This window comes from Aspergillus tubingensis (assembly GCF_013340325.1).
Source record: "Aspergillus tubingensis WU-2223L DNA, scaffold_8, whole genome shotgun sequence".
NCBI lineage: Eukaryota > Fungi > Ascomycota > Eurotiomycetes > Eurotiales > Aspergillaceae > Aspergillus > Aspergillus tubingensis.
In genome coordinates, this window is record NW_023336282.1 from 4,061,430 (window position 1) to 4,078,185 (window position 16,756).

General features: G+C 50.8%; 3 protein-coding genes across 3 annotated transcripts; 1 reads left to right on the forward strand and 2 right to left on the reverse strand.

The window, feature by feature from the left end:
- Window positions 1-3,503: 3,503 nt before the first annotated feature.
- AtWU_07633 (putative cell polarity protein (Tea1)) lies at window positions 3,504-8,258 on the forward strand (the record flags this gene model as incomplete). The annotated part of the gene is made up of 4 exons (XM_035502742.1): window positions 3,504-3,773; window positions 3,879-4,278; window positions 4,354-4,636; window positions 4,709-8,258. 4 exons carry the CDS (start codon window positions 3,504-3,506, stop codon window positions 8,256-8,258), a joined length of 4,503 nt encoding a protein of 1,500 aa, XP_035358635.1.
- Window positions 8,259-10,347: 2,089 nt separating this feature from the next.
- On the reverse strand, window positions 10,348-11,808 carry AtWU_07634 (casein kinase 1 family protein; the record flags this gene model as incomplete). The annotated part of the gene is made up of 4 exons (XM_035502743.1): window positions 10,348-10,444; window positions 10,576-11,599; window positions 11,664-11,736; window positions 11,797-11,808. 4 exons carry the CDS (start codon window positions 11,806-11,808, stop codon window positions 10,348-10,350), a joined length of 1,206 nt encoding a protein of 401 aa, XP_035358636.1.
- Window positions 11,809-15,695: 3,887 nt separating this feature from the next.
- rsmA (putative bZIP transcription factor (Fcr3)) lies at window positions 15,696-16,741 on the reverse strand (the record flags this gene model as incomplete). The annotated part of the gene is made up of 3 exons (XM_035502744.1): window positions 15,696-16,209; window positions 16,275-16,543; window positions 16,610-16,741. The coding sequence occupies 3 exons, from the start codon at window positions 16,739-16,741 to the stop codon at window positions 15,696-15,698; spliced, it is 915 nt and encodes a 304-aa protein (XP_035358637.1).
- Between the last annotated feature and the right edge of the window lie 15 nt (window positions 16,742-16,756).

The following is a 16,756-nucleotide window of genomic DNA, read 5'->3' on the forward strand; positions in this document are numbered from 1 at the left end:
CAGAGACAAGGGACCAAGACGGGTAGGCTTAACGGCGATCGGAGGGCCGTCAGATCATGTTTCGTTTCAGTCGCTCTTCTGTGTGAAACAGTCTGCCCATGTCTGTCGGTATGCCAATACTATGTAAGAGGGTAGACTGGATGCACCCTTCCGACCGAGAAGTTCTGAATAACGACTAGGTATAGTCGGAAGGACGCAGCTTCATTTCAGCCGACCTTCTTTGCACCCCCCAAATGCGCTCTAATTAAAGTGGTAAGAACGGGGCTACTGCAAGCCCTGCAGGCTGGGCCATGTTCACCCATGGGTATAAGCCAACCTCATTGGTGGTGAAGTTAGGGAACCCGATACGGGTGATGGCTTCTGGGTGGCTTGCAAAAGATGAAGGGGAAAAGAAAGGCAGCACACCATCACGGGACATCTGAAAAGGCACTAAACAAAACCGTCCGCGCCCAGATCACGATGCGCCACTGCCGCCCTGAAAGAAACCAATTGAGAGATGGGAGCATTGCAAATTACGACAGGAAGGGTAGTGGCATCCTGCTACGTAGTACTGACAGGTACCAGTTAGCTAGTAACTAGTAGTCAGTACTTTCTGCGTCCCTTACTAGAGACAAAGTTACTAAATAGCAGGTTTGAAAGGGGGGGCCAGCCATTCAGCGCCCCATGCCCAGTGGCCTGAGAATCATATCTCTGGCGGTTCCCATGGTCCCAGTGGTTACTGGAAAAAGCCACTAAACCACACAGGGTATGTAGATATCGATCGAACCGACCGTTGTCTGGAATCCAGAAATTAGTTCGCCTGTCGTGGGAATGATGGGCCAGATAATGCGGACCAAGCCCCTTTTGCCGGGACCAATGTGATCTCTGCTTGACCCGAGTGGTTCTCTTTTCCCTTACCCCCCTTAGAAATTGGGACGGTTCAACCCCTGGTTCCGCCCTGCTCAATCTCGTGGTTTTTCATTTTCTGGCAGCGTCCCGAGCTATTTTGTATGAGAGGAGCCTCGCTACGGGCGGAGCTAACTGTAAGTCTGTAAGCCTGGCCCTCCCCCAGCGCTAACCCATCCGGACTTTACACCGTATTTCCCCAGCCAGTCAGCTTCGCTAGGTAGTCTACCGTTGATCAACTGCCCTCCAGAATTAGAAAGTGGAGGAGTTTGAACCGACCTGATTCATAATCCCTGAATAATGCCTGTCGCCAATCAAATCGACACATTCGACTCTTACCATGATGCTTGCTTCTTTTTCTCCAACGGAAGCTCACCTATCCGAAGCGTCGCAGTGCTTTGTAGACAAAGATACCTCGTTTTGCGAACTGCTGGCTACTATAGCCACACTGTGACGTAGCCAGTGCCATGCCGACTATGATGACCCCGGTTTGTTTGCTTTGCAACGATTTCAGCTCTAGTCGGGAGCTGCTCATAACAAAGGGATGGGACTACGGAATCGTTGCTATCTGCATACTAAATAAAGTTCATGTCCCTCGCGCATCTTCCAGTCTTTAACCTGACCTTATGTCTGCTTGTCTGGGACACGGAGCCGCCCTCTGTCTGATGCTAAATGGGGCATCTATGTCCGGCTGAAGCCGGATGTCTGGGCCCAGAGACCAAAGGTATATGGAGTATATGGAGCCATGAGATACTAGCAAGCTTTGTGATGGCTGGTCAGGCCATAGCGTAGAGCGGTATTCTTCTCCAAAAATGCGCCGCCCGCAAGACAGGTGGGTGTTGCTACTGTCCGTAATGTACTTTGAGATAAGTATGTCTTGTTCCTGCATCGAAGATAGCCCTGAATCAGCAAGGGATGTTAAGATCGTGGCCAATGTGATATCATCGTCGGACTAATCATAATTTAAGAAACTTCTTCGGCGGTACTCCGTACATTGCCCAGCCGATGAGTTTTGTTTGCCAGGTGGAATGTTCGGGGTGTCGATGATGTGGCTCGGGAGCCACAAGGGAACCAACCAACCTCTCGCGGTGGTTCCTGCATGACCAGTGGCTCAACCCACATCCACTCACATTGTATTATTGCAATTACTGGCTCGCAATGGAGGATACCTGTTTCCCTCCTCAAGATGACCGAGTCTGTGTAGACACCCCTGCATTTCACATCTCCTCTATCGTTCATGCATCGAGGAATAAGCAGATAACTGGGTGCGATGTGGAGCGACAAGCCGAGTGGACCAACAACAGACACATGTCGGCAGTTGCGAATTGCATTGCTTATTCTGAAGGCCGATCGACCGAACTCTGGTTGTTAGCCAGATTAATAAGATCCTGACAGAAGATTCATCGGGATTTGATTGGAATCCACCCGTAAGACAAGGGGAATGAGAATCACAAGTTAATTGTATCTAGCTGTCTGTGCCTTTCAGTAGTAGAATGAGGCTTGAAATGGATGGGGGAGGTTGTAAGGTGGTTCGGGGAGGGTGGGAAGAAGTGGGAATGTAACTAAGAAAGAGTTGAGGTATGAGAGGGTGGATGTACCAACACCACTGTCTGGGGAATGGAAACGCCTCGTGGGAGGATGGATTGACCCTTATTTACTTTTTTTTCTTTCTTTCTTTGGGGTGTGTTGACAGGGAGGGAAATGAGATTAACTTTCCCGCAAGACGGTAAAGTAAGCAAGTAAGAAGCTGCCTTGGAGAACGGCGATGAGGCGGTGTCGCCCTGGCAGGTCCGCATCCCCATCCGTCTTTTCGCTCTTCTTCTGCCTTCCCCCTAAACTAAAACTAATTGCTGCCAAAAGCCCAGTGGATAATTATCTAATGCTGGCTGGCCAGAAAGTGTGAAACGCCGGAGTCTTTCACTCTTCTCGTCTCCCTCTCCTCTCCTCTCTTCCAATTCTCCAGGTCCAGAGCCCCAACTTGCTCGCGCACCCTTCATCCTTTTACTTTCTTTCCTTGTTGATGTTCTTCTCGTCTTTGGGTGCTCTGTTGTCCACTTTTCCGTCGGCCTTCTTTGCTTGTCCTTAGTCGCAGTCGTTCCGTTCCGTTTGCTGTTATCCACCCCTGTCTGTTTTCTTGTGATTTTCTATATTCCACCCCTCTCCATGCTCTGTCTGTGTCGCCATCGGATTTCAATGAGGCTTTTTCGGAATTAAAATAAAAGGACAGAACAACACTCTCAGTCTCCGAATCGATACGTTGAGCGGCTTCAAGAGAAGGGTCGATTTGAATGGGGTGCCTTTAGCTGCTCTTTCTAGCATCGTCAGGAACGAACGCCGGTCCCTACTGTTGTTTCTCTGCTTTCGACTCCGAATTCAATTCTCCCCGCCGTTCGCTCCTTCATAACGTTCAACAAGCCGGCGCTCTTGAGCTATCCTCTTGCCGGTCTTTAGTGGGATCTCTTGTTTTGATCTATAATATACCCATCGCATTGCAATTGGAACTCTGTTGGTACAGGTGACCTGGTGCAGCTGGTGGACTCCCCCAGTTCCCTATTACACTTCCGCCGTTGCTCCGCTGCTTTGTACTTGAGACGACCGTTTACGACTCAATCTTAACGATGGCATTCCTCTTTAAATCAAAGAAACACCAGCAGGGTTCTGGCCTACCCCCCGCGTCAAGAAACGTCCAATCTTCAGAAGGGCCGCCGGCAAACCCAAGCCCAAACCCATCAGCGGCTGCGCAGCCCAGCGGCGCCAAAGAACGGGATGGATCACATTCCCAGACCCCGACGCCCAGCAGTAGCTACAATAATTCTTTGAACTCGTTGAACGGCACGAACAGCCCCGATCACCCGCGGATGCGCCAGAGAGCCGAATCCGAATCGCAGGTTGGTTTCCCAGATCTTCTCACTCAGTGACACTCAACATTGTGTGTCCTGTTCTGCTTGTGATGAGTGCTACTCATTTTCCGAGCCTTGGCTGATCATACGCAGAGCCAACGACCACAACAGGCGGCGCCAAGTAACTCCCCGAACGGTAGCCCAGGTGCATCATTGTATCCATGGTCGCAGCGACGCGTGAACTTCACTTCCGCCCAGACAAATCCATTCCCTCGTTATGGAGCAGCAATCAATGCGGTGGCATCGAAGGAGGGCGACATCTACATGATGGGTGGCCTAATAGATGGATCAACTGTCAAGGGAGATTTGTGGATGATGGAGAACAGCGGCGGTAACTTGTCCTGCTTCCCGATCGCTACTGTCTCCGAAGGGCCAGGCCCGCGAGTCGGCCATGCCAGCCTGCTGGTTGGTAACGCTTTCATCGTATTTGGAGGCGATACTAAGGTGGACGAAACCGACACCTTGGATGACACGCTCTATCTCTTGAACACATGTACGTATGCATGCAATAGTCTCATTCACTTGAGACTTTTTGGGGTGTTCATATTCTAACATGTCTGGGTTGCAGCTTCTCGTCAATGGTCCAGATCGATACCCCCAGGTCCTCGACCTGCTGGGCGTTACGGCCACACTCTCAACATCCTTGGCTCTAGACTTTATGTTTTTGGTGGACAGGTCGAAGGCTATTTCTTCAACGACTTGGTTTGTTTCGACTTGAACCAGCTTCAGAACCCGGGGAACAAGTGGGAATTCCTTATTCGGAATAGCCACGAAGGCGGCCCTCCGCCCGGTCAAATTCCGCCCGCCAGAACGAACCATACAATAGTGAGCTTCAACGACAAACTGTATCTGTAAGTGTCTATACTTCGTCTACATCCTCTTTGCCCTCTGATTCATGCGCTCGATTTCTGACCCTGCTCCAGGTTTGGAGGAACGAATGGCTTGCAATGGTTCAATGATGTCTGGTCGTATGACCCTCGTGCAAACACCTGGACTCAGTTGGATTGCGTCGGCTTCATCCCAACACCTCGTGAAGGGCACGCTGCGGCTCTTGTCAACGACGTTATGTACATTTTTGGAGGACGAACCGACGAAGGTATTGACCTCGGGGATTTGGCCGCATTCCGCATCTCCACGCGACGATGGTATTCTTTCCAAAACATGGGGCCTGCGCCTTCTCCAAGGTCTGGTCATAGCATGACCGCCTTTGGAAAGCAAATCATCGTTCTGGCGGGTGAGCCGAGCTCTGCGCCGAGGGATCCTGTCGAACTCAGCATGGCATATATCCTAGATACCGCCAAGATTCGCTACCCAGCCGAGAACCAATCTGGTGAAAGAGCTCCTATTCAAGCGATGCGGAAGATGAGTGGAGACCGTGCAATGCAACCGACGGGTCGGACATCGCGGGAATCTCAGAACCAACCTGACGCTCAACGACGTGGACCACCCCCCCAGTCACGGGAGAGCATTATGACCAGCCCTACTGGTAGACCAGCGGACCTTGGTCCTAGTCCAGGGCCAGGATCCCGACTGCCCAGAGCGTCGATAGCGCAAGCCCCCGCGGGGCCTCCTCCCCCGGGACAGGCCCCTACACCTGGTCAAAGAGGCAACACTCCTCAGAATGCCATGAATCCCCGAAGCAAGACGCCCACGAAGACGGATCGTGCTTATGGAGGCCCGCCTGTGGATACCGCTCGAGCCATGGGGCCCGACAGGGATAGAGAATCGCCAGCTGCCAGGGACTCGCCAAAAGAAGCCCGACCGGCGCAAGACTCGAGTGCCGCATCGGGCGGTCGCCGTACGCCAACCCAGCAGCCATCAAGAATGTCTGCCAAGGCTATGGAAGCTGGTGAGGCTGCACCCCTTATAAGTGCGCCAACTAGACAACGGTCTTTGCGCCAGCACCGGCAACGCAGTTCTATGGACAGTGCCGACGAATCCATCCTTGGTAAACATGCTAGTATCGATGGTTCAACGGAGTCGAGGAGTTACAGAAATTCAAGATCTGGAGATGAACCACGGTCGCCCAGACTGACGCCCCACCAGGAAGCGCTAATCAAAGAGCTGGAAGCGGTGAAAAGCCGTAATGCATGGTATGCTTCCGAACTTGCCTTGGCTAAGAAGGCCGGGTACGCACCCAATCCGGCCAACAGCGTTGGTGTGGATGAGCGTGCCGCAGATGCATTTGCGGATGAGGATCGCCCGTTGATCGAAGCATTCCTTGCCATGAGAGCAGAGCTGGCCAAAATGCAGGCCACAGTCGATCGCCAGGCGGCCATCGCATCTAAACGTGTTGCAGAGGTGGAGCACCAAAGGGATGTTGCTGTCAATGAAGCCGCTTATTCTCGTGCCAAGTTGGCTGCTCATGGTGGAAGTCAAAGGGGCACCCCGCAACCGGATGGAAATGCGCAGGAATCCGAAGATACGTCTGTGGAACGCGGCACAGATCTAACCCGAAGGCTAGCTATGGCTCTCGCGTCGCAGAATGAGCTCAAATCCAAGCTGGAAGTGATCACCACTGAACTTGATCAGGAAAAGAGAGGCCGTGAGCTTGCGGAGGAGACATGTGAAGCCACCCGGAGACGACTGGCCGAACTAGAAATGCACAACAGCAAACTAGAGGCTGAAAGTCTTAGGGCGGAGCTTCATCAGCTGGAGGCGTCGCTCAGGGAAGAAAGTTTGTTGCGATCGGAGGCCGATTCAGCAGTGAAGCAATTGTCCTTGGACAAAGAGGAGCTTCTGCAGAAACTCGAGGACTCTTCCACCCGTCTTAGGGACTATGGCACTAACCTCGGCGGCCTGCGGGAGGCTGTTACCGCGTCATCTGAGAAGTCCCAACTTCTGGAGAGACAACTAGATGAGGAACGTGAGCGGCGTGAAGGCTTAGAAAGGAAGCTGTTGCAGTTGCGTTCGGAGCACGAAGAAAGGTCAGCAGAGTTAGAGAACGCCACACGTCGCTTGCGAGATGCCGAGGAGCTCATGCAGAGTCATTCGAGGGAAGCCGAGACCCATAAGAATGCGTTCTTGTTGGGTCTTGAGCGTGCGTCATCCTTCGATTCTGAAGCATCCTTGCGCTCCTTGTCCGATCAGCGGGTTTCTGCTTTGGAAGCTCAGATAGAGAGGGCCAACCAATTGGCAAAGACAAGTCAAGCTGCTGCAGATGAAGCAGCAGACAAACTCCGTCGTGCAGAGGAGAGGATTGCTGGACTGGAGGCGTATCAGGAACAGGCTAGTAGGGAGGGTTTGCAGCTTCGCAGGCAGCTGCAAACAGCTATGAAGGAAAGTCAGGGTCACTCTGCTGAGAACAGAGAACTGAAGTCACAGCTGGAGAACCACCAGCGCGAGGCCGGTGCTCTGGCTGTCCAGCATGCTGCCTTGAAGGACCTTTTGGGAGAGCGTGGGGTCAATTATGCCGATAGCCGACGCTCGCCCCTTGAGTCGCCTGGGTCTCGTTTCGGAACTCCCGAGCAAGGTCGGCTTCGCGAACTGGAACAACAGCTTTCCACCAGCTTGAAAGCCCACGAAGAATTGAAGTCCTCTTTCGAGACTCGTGAGCAGGAAGCCGACCGCGCATACAGAGAGAAGCTTGAGCAATTAGAAAATGACTACCAGTCGGCTGTTCATTACGTCAAGGGCACTGAAAAGATGCTGAAGCGCATGAAGGATGAGCTTGCTCGGTACAAGTCTCAGAACGGCAAGCTTCAGTCGGAGCTCGACGCGGCACAGACAGCTCTTGCTGAATCGTCTGGCAAGTCTTCGCAAGCTCCTGCTGACTGGGAGGTCGAACGCTCGAGACTCGAGCAGTCAATCTCCGATCTCCAGGAAGATACAGCAGCCTCCATCGCCAACCTTGAGAGTCAGGTTGCCAGGCTAAGAGCAGAGGCTGCAGCCGCCGAGGCTGACAAGACCAAATCGCAATCTGAACTCGCAAGTATCAAGCAGGAACTTGCTGCTGCGGCAGAGAAAAGCCGCTCTGAGCTGGAGCAGCTCAAGCAGGAGAACGCCTTGTTGGAGAATCGTGCGTCCGATGCCGAGCAGAAGGTTACCATGCTGCTTGACCAGGTTGAGGCGTCAGTCGGGCATTACCGTCGGCAGTCACAGCCTGTCCAAGGAATCAACGGCATCTCTCGCACCCACAGTAACGCCTCAAGCAACACCATCGGTGCGGGCCGTCGGTCCCGGGCTGACAGTGCCGTGTCTCAAGACGACGCTTTCCCTGACAACCGAAACTCGGTGGCGCTGGACTCGCTTGCAAACGAACTGGAAGCCTTGCGCACTCAGTGGGAGAGCAACAACCGTAACTATCGGTTGAGTACGCAGTCCGACTTTGATCGAACCCCAACCAGGGAGACGGGGCTGAGCGACAGTCTAGCCGAGTGGAGGCGCCGTCTGGATGACGAGGAGACCAGCTCCACAGAGAAGATCGAGCCTCGCCACTCCGGTACGAATCATGTAACAGCAAGCATGTCCTAAACACGACATGACTGTCTCCGATTATGATGAGAGATCAAATGTGTCTGTGTGTATGTGTGTGGTATATGTCACGAGTCAGCTGATTGATTGATGGCTAGTGGCTACAAGCATTTTTCTTTGCCTTTCAATAAGCCTCAACCTTTGTTATTTATTCAACTCTCACCACCCCATTTCCCCCTTTCGTTCTTGTTTCCCTTTTATACCCCATCCACCTTTTTTATTTATTTCATTTCCTTTCATCTATTTTCTTTTCTTCTCTTTTCTTTTCTTTCTCAACCTTCCATACTTTGGACTGTACTACTACTACTCCTCCATTACTTTGTTTACTTTTTAACTTAACGAAGCCTCTGTCTGAATCTACTTCTGATTTTCTCCCACCGAAACGACCTGGAAATCGTAAACCAACCCGTACTGTATTGACCCCACCACTGAAGATAGATTTCATAGGTTAATAGTTACATAGAGATAGATACCCTTAGATCCTCATTGAACATATGGCTGGCGTACATGCCCACCTTTAATTACTCTTACCACTGAGTAAACTGCAGCAGCCAATAGTCAAGTTATAACAAAGTAATTAGTCACTATGAGACTGGAGTCCAGTGAGTCAGGCCGAATGGGAGAACAGAGCCTTGCTGGACATCTTCACGAGTATTGAGATGTGGACTACCCAAGGGAATGTATATGCCTAATGTGGTTTATGTTGTGATCTTTCTTGTTATGTTGTAAAGTTACATAACGTGAGTAACGCATACATAGAATACAAGATGTCATATGATGTGTTTAGGTGGTGGCTGTACCGGCCTTGCATTACTCAATTGGGTATGGATAGGTGGCAAGCTGCTCTTGGTCTGCTTATTGCTCGAAGGCATCCTGCTTTGGAATGCAGGAAATGGAGGGATAGACATTATGCGGGCTTTATCGGACAGTTGTGGCGACTAACAGCAGAGTCAACTACGTCGAGACTCTTGTTCTACATCATTGTACCAGATTGCGAGATGTATAGTTCCCGATTGGGTAGCGAGTCAGTGGGAACCGGCTCAGTTGCGTGCTGCATAAAGCAACATTCTGCCCGGCTGATCCCACTGACTACCCCCTCTCAGTACGTAGATGACCGATGCTAACAATTGAGACGATACACAAGGAAAAACATGTGAAAGTGACAGGAATCGACGCAATACCACCCCGGAAGCGACCCTAGCCAGTTTCCGTCGCCACATACCCATTTGAGACGCGCTTTCTCCCCGCCCAAAGCACTACAGGCTGCCCTTGTTTTTGGCAAGGACAAGCGCAAAAGCACCTGGACATGTGGGAAAAAGAAGCACCTCCCCAACACCTCTCCACCAGTCGTTCCTTCATTCTCATCGTCCCCGTTTGTGCGTCAAGAGTAGGAAAAATATGACAGTCTGAAATAAGAAACATGCAAGCAGAAAAGAAATGAAATATCAAAGCAGGGGCATTGTAAGGAAATGGTCGCTAAGCATGATGAGGGACTCTCGCGACAGTTGCAGCGGTAGAGACATCTCTTTTTGTGCTTGAAGCGTAATCATTTCAACTTTGCATCTCCTTCAGTCATTAGCCTCCCGATCGATGGCAGCGCAACTCCACGCGAAACTTCAATATGAACGTATTATTTTCATGTGGAAACGACCGCTACCGGGAGGCTAAGACGTAGAATAGCCACAATTAATGCGTTTCGAGTCTGCTATCAAGGACCTTTCGTGTATGATGAACGTAACCAGGTTTTTGCAAGTGATGTATTCATCGAGCGGTGTAGTTCCGAAAGGTTCAGCATAGCCGATAGACGAGCAGACGATCTGAATAAACGCGACGGATCGAAACGGCGGTAACCGGAAGACGATCTTGAACGGGATGGCGGGCTAACAGAGAATGCAGAGAGAGAAATAGTAAAGAAAATGGAAAGTCGGGGGCCCAAGGCGAAATAAGTCCGAAAGGTTCACTGCAGGCTGCAGAAGATAGCCGGTATAGTGGTAATCCTGGGCTCCTCAGATAGCGTGGCGTCAACACGCAGCAAGCTGAACGGCAACCGAAAAAAGAAACGTCAAGCTACACTGCCATGCTGTACAAATCAGTACCACTGAGAACCGTACCCATCGTCCCGCTTCGCGCGGCTACCGGCAGGGCCATAAGCACCTGAAGCAGCAACCTTGGAAGCAGAACGCAGCCTAACGCCGAAGACTATGAGATTAGTCAGATTCTAGATTTCAAGCCGACCTCTACGCACAGGGTCATAATAAAGCACCAAACGCAGAGGAAAGGGGTTCCCTACAACGGAACCTAGGTTTCAGATACTCACATCCTGTCACTCCCTCCCACAGCCCGGTTGGTTTCGGGCGTGTTGTCAAGAGTTCCACGTTCGATGACCTTACGGCGCTGGCTGGAGATGGCACCGGGCTTGGCAGCACCGGGGGTGCCCATGGGCGCCGCAGCAGCAACACCCTGACGGCGCTGCTGCTCTTCAGCCTCCTTGTCCTTCTTGTTGGCATCCACGATCATGGCAGCATTCTTCTGGTACTTGTAGACGGTCCAGTCGAAAACATAGTCATACTGGAAAGATTCGCGGACAAACAGATCGCGGAAGATCTTGCGAAGGTAGGAGTAGTCTGGCTTGTCATCGAAGCGCAGGGAACGAGTGTAGTTCAAGTAGATGGAGAACTCGTTGGGGAAGCCACGGCAGAGAACCTCAGTAGGGGTAGTCATCTTCTTCTCCATGATACGGTCGTACTTCTGCTTCTTAGTAGCAGCCTTCAGGCCTTGCCAGGGAAGGGTACCACGGCAGAAGTAGAGCATGACGTATCCGAGCGACTCCATATCATCACGGCGGGACTGCTCAACACCCAAGTGAGTGTTGATACTGGCGTAACGAGCAGTTCCAGTGAGGTTCTTGTTCTCACGGTAGGGGATGTGGAAGTGAGTCTTGGGGTCGCGGTACTTCTTGGCCAGACCGAAATCGATCACATTGACCTGGTTTCCACGCTTACCAATACCCATCAAGAAGTTGTCGGGCTTAATATCACGGTGGATGAAGGACTTGGCGTGAATGTACTCAATGCGAGAGATGAGCTGGTCGGCCAGCAAGAGAACGGTCTTCAGGGAGAATTTGCGGTTGCAGAAGTTGAACAGGTCCTCCAAACTAGGACCAAGAAGATCGATGACCATAGCATTGTAGTCACATTCAGTGCCGAACCAGCGAACGAAAGGAATACCGACACCACCGGCAAGAGACTTGTAGACACGGGCTTCATATTCGAGCTGGGGGTGCTTGGCCTTGACACTCTCCAGCTTGATGGCGATCTCCTCGCCAGAGATGATGTTGGTGCCTAAGTGGACAATTAGCCAGCTGCTCCAGATAACTCATCTCACCTCCTGAAAATTGTCACGCACCCAGGTAGATATCACCGAAACTACCACTTCCAATCTTCCGTCCAATACGGTATTTGTTACCGACACGTAGATCCTACAGAAGTGTTAGTCATAACTGTTCAACGAAAGAAGAAAACATTCAAATGCCACGAACCATTGTCGTCATTTTGATGAATTAGACACGCCGTCGTGTTGTGTGAGTAAGGTGTTGAGCAAACTAAAGGTCGGTATCCGGGTTAGTTATAGATCGATGAGATCATTCCCTCGAGGAAGTGTGTTGAATAAAGAGTGTTTGTGAAAGAAGAGGGGGGTAGGAGGGGCGTGAAGGCAGTGGGCAATGTATGCTGCCAGAGAGATGGCAAAATCACCAGAGGACAAGGTGCAGGGAGAATCCCGGCGCGTAGTCACTTGGCAGAGCGAGTCTGCTGAGGGCAGGCGGCTTGGACGAAGAGCAAAGCAAGACACCAAGCCAAGCAAGAGGAGAGGCACAAAACAAGTGAATAGTGACACTGGGGAATAGAGAAAAGAGAGTTGCAGCCCAGAAGCGGACGAACCTGGTCTAGAAACGGGAAGGAAGAGATGAGATAGCGGTGATGTCGACTGTTGGGGTGAACCGACCGTGACGACCCGACCGGAAAGGCGAAAAAGGCGGAGAGAAAAAGAAAGGGGATCAAGCTGACAGACCTTTTAGCGGCTGTCACCGACCAGACGAGGGAGAAAAGCAGCACAACGTACCTACAAGAGATAGGAGAGACAAGAGAAGGAAAAAGAGGATATATCAGACTCAAGGACAGAGCCTTGATAATGGAGAAGGTGGGTTGAGAGAGGGGGGGGGGAGAGGGAGGGAGAAGAGGAGGAGAGGAGAGAAAGAGGAGAGGGAAAATGCGAGAGTAAAGAGAGCAGCCAAGCCGGTCAGCCTTCAGAGAAGACAGAGACAGAGAGGAGGGGGCGGGTAAGGAAAGTAAGTAAAGTAAGTAACAAGACTGACTGTGATAAGTTTAGCAGCCGCCGGTGGTTGGTTGGCCGCTGGGTTTTGGCCTGTTTGGGTCTGGCTTTTTGGTCACCTTGTTTCCCAACTTTTCCTTCCTTTCCCCCCAGCGTATCGTAAATGTGGTATTTTTTATTTCCTCTTCCGTACCGTATCCAAGGCTACCTAACACCAACTAAGTCTACTTCCTACCTTAAAACTAATCTACAAACCAACTACCAAACATCCGATCTGTTTCAAAGCAAGGCTGTCCTTCTTTTTTAAGCTGATACCCGGCGGCTGGCCAAGTAGGAGGCTATAACTGGGGTCCTACAAGGCAAGGATAACGCCAGTCATTTCGGGAAGAATTGCAGATACTAGGAATGAAGACAAGGCTCTCCCAAGCAGGGTGGAAATTGCAGTTCATCCTGGGGGTGGCTGAAGTAGGAGTCGGTGAAGCAATCCAGCAGTTTACGCCTGGGCAACTTCAATACTCCCTACGTACTTAATTCTCACCACACAAAACATTTTGCATTTAACTATAGCTCGGGTATCTCTTGAGGCTACCCTATTGTGTGCGTAGGTCTCTGATGCTTTTCTTAGTAACTACTGAACAAGGTTAACTAGTCAACGAACTTGACAGCCCAGCAGGATTGGACTAGGTCATGATGCATCCGGGTTGTACCTATCACGGCTGGTTGCCTAAGGCAGACAGGACTGGTACCTCGTATGTAACCATTTCATACCTCCAGATGCCTCGCTTCCAATGCAACAAAACGAAAAGAGATGAGGCAAACGATCCGCTTTGATCCAAAGACATTCTAGAAGTACCCAAAAAGCATGTTAGGCGGCGAAAAAAAAAAAAGTCTGGCGATAGTGGCAAGAATATGGGTAATCACGAAGTGAAAATAACCTAAACCCAAAAGCAAATGTTCCATACTATCCCCCCAATAGCTACCTAGTTAGTTTTTTTTACGCGGTTTGTGGCGGATGATTATTTCCCTCACGCTACTTTCTTTTCCCTCTTACCCGCGGTGACCCCAAAGCACCTCACCTCAAATCGATGATGAGATGATGCTTAGTACTACACCTCTCCTCCCTCCCCCATTAACTAGAGGCTTATTCCCCAGGCGAATGAACACCATCCGTGTAGACTCCATCATTTCTTCCCTGTACCACAGCACTCGCCTCCTTAAAACCCGATCGTCGTTAAGGCAAGGAGAAAATTCCTCTCACCTCATCTCATCAATTTACCCTGATTCTTCTACCTTGGAGTACGTAGTAGTACTTTTACCCTCGGAATGGAACGTCTCCCTTTCCTAGTATGGCCGATTGATCCCGGGCGGTGAACAGGTGACCCCGGATACCGCATTTGCAACTCCTCGTGAAGGTAAATTAAATACGGTGGGCTTACGGGGGTGGCCCTCAATTAGTTTGGTGTTAGTTAATTGGGGGGAAGTCTTTTTTTGGGGCCCAAACACACGCGCCTTATCGGACCATCGATCAGTGCCTGAGACATGATGGATCGGAGAATACCTAACACGTCCCTTTTTCCCTCTTTCTTCTCTACGTACTAAACTTCCCCCCCTCTCCACTTCTGGGGTGTGTGTGTGTTCCCACAACAACACCTACTGGGCCAGATCAACGTGCAGCTCAAGTAAGTAGTACCACGTCGATTCAAGATGGAACACCTGTATAGTATAGCATTGGCGATCAAGAAAACATCATTGGCATCACCTGATCCCCTTCCAGGATGATGACGACGGTGGTCAGGTAGTCACTAACGAATTGAGTAATTGAGCAACTGTAATAATCAGGAGTTGATCTGAGGGTAAATCCCGCAAATAATCATCCCTGGTCTCACCGCTAACGATGATCCCAATTCAATCACCACCACATAGATAGTAAGTAATAATAATACATTCATCAGAACCACGAAAAAGAAAAAATGACCCCGTGTGTTCTTCTTCTCATGCACACAAAAAGGGAATTTACCAGTCAATTTCAGGTATGCACAGGCCAATTGTTGCCAAGAGTTCGAAGCTATCGACTGCGGGGTGTTTTGTAGTAGTCTTTCAGGTAAAGGAAACGTTGGCGTTTGCAGGTTGGCAGATTGAATCGCTCCGTTCATCCACGTATGCATTTACTACTAGATACAAGGTGCAGACTGCATCTACCCTTTCTGTCTGCACCGTCGGGTTTTCACCCCTCAATCTATGGTTGTAGTGCTGTCTGGAGTAATTGTTTCTAGCCTCACCTCTCCCACCCCCAAACAAACAACCAGATATGGAGTACTTTGATTGGGGCCACACATCCCACTTTTCTCTCGCTCTTTTTCTCCGATTCTTATACAACAAGCATAGTGCTATCATGTCGCCCTTGCCTTAACGCATGATTACCCAGGGCAACGTCGCTTGGATCTACACCACGCAAGCGGTGCAGCTGTATGCATCGTGTTCAGATCAGCCAGCACACATTGGGTTGTTTACTACGGAGTAGCTGATATACCCAATGGTTTTGATGAAGAAAGTAAGATTGTCTCCTCATCTTGCGGGTTATGCTCATTGGCTTTCAAGAGCCATTGTCGGGTAAAAGTGTTCAAGATACAGCCAGGCCATAGCTCACGTTGATCGTCGAGCAAACATGCCTTGTAAGGTATCAGTGGACTTCAATCTGTCGGGTCCTTGCTAGGTTAGTACCGCAGCATGGGTGAGGATTCACTCCGGATAGCGCAATTACAGAACCCGTGGCAATGCACATGCAGTCCTACGTAGCCCTAAGCAAACAGAGTACCCAGGGGGGTCAACCAATAGTAGTCTGAGCCCGAGAACAAGGAAACCCATTCAAATTTGAGAACAACTCTGGTAGCAGTAGGTATAATGGTTCACTCCTAAATCTCCAATGACTCCAGGAAAGACTCAATGGGGTCCTCCACTTCACGAAACAGTAGCAGATCGCAGCATATGTTCCATGAAGCTTGTGAAAAGCGGTATATACTCCGAAAACAAACCCTGACGCCCGTGCACCGAAATAAAGCGACCAAGAAGCAAGACATTGCATCGTTGAATCCATGCTAACAGGCGAATTCACAACAAGTCATCGTTGCCAGCAGCTGCACTTTCTTCAATGGCCTGAAGGACCTGGCTTTCCCGAAAGGCAGGCCCCTGCCCATCGCACTGAGCAGTACCTTGCAACCGACCCGAGACATCGCCAATATTCACTAGGCCACGCTTGAAGAGTTCATGATTCTGGATGAGATCCCAGGTGGCTCCCGAGTCAAGCAGTTTCTCACCCGTCTTTCCGCATATGGTGATGCGATGAGCGGGGCCATTACCCCCAACTGCATCGGATTTGAAATCCGTGGGCGAGTATTGCAATGGCCCTGTCGTTGTCGGTTCCTCATCGGTGGGGCGCTGGCCTGACTGGCGCATTGAAGTCGACGTTGCCCGAAGTATCTCATTTTCGGTCGTAAACTTTGCCAGCTCTCTCTTCAGTCGCTCATTGTCCGCCACAAGAGTGTTTGATGCATTTTCAAGGTTGTTAACTTTCTCTTCCAGTTCACGCACATGGCGCTCTTTGCGTTCACGAAATGCGCGCTGGCTGAATTCAAAAACAGAGATTAGTTTCATGGCATATAACACAGTCATCGATCTGAAACCACTCACGCAGCTCTGTTCTGGGCCTTTCGCTTCGATTGCGCCGGGGTCAGACTCTCTTTCTCCTCGCTGCTGCTCCGACCGAGACTTTGGTCTAAAAGCTGATCGTCTCCATCGTAAGAGGCTCGATCAACGTTCTGGCTAGAAAATTCATTGCTGGTGACCGACTGCTTGGTGAGGGACTCGGGAGGCGAGTGTGGCGGGGCAACGAAGGCAGCGGCTGCGTGAGGATCCTGAAAGCGCAAGTTCGGATCGAAAGACCGGTAGTTTTGCGCTCCCTTTCCACAAGTCAGCGTCGTGAGAAGTTTATATGCTTAGTATCCACAAAGACAAGAGGGACCGACCAAAGGAGCGAAAGCGCCCTGGATGGCCTCGGCTTGAGGGGCCGAATTGCCTTGGTCGGGAGTGGGCAGCCCGTGGACGCCGTAGAGAGGATAAGGTTGCTGGGGATGGTTTGAATAGAACGAATAATCCATCTCGCCTCGTCCTGG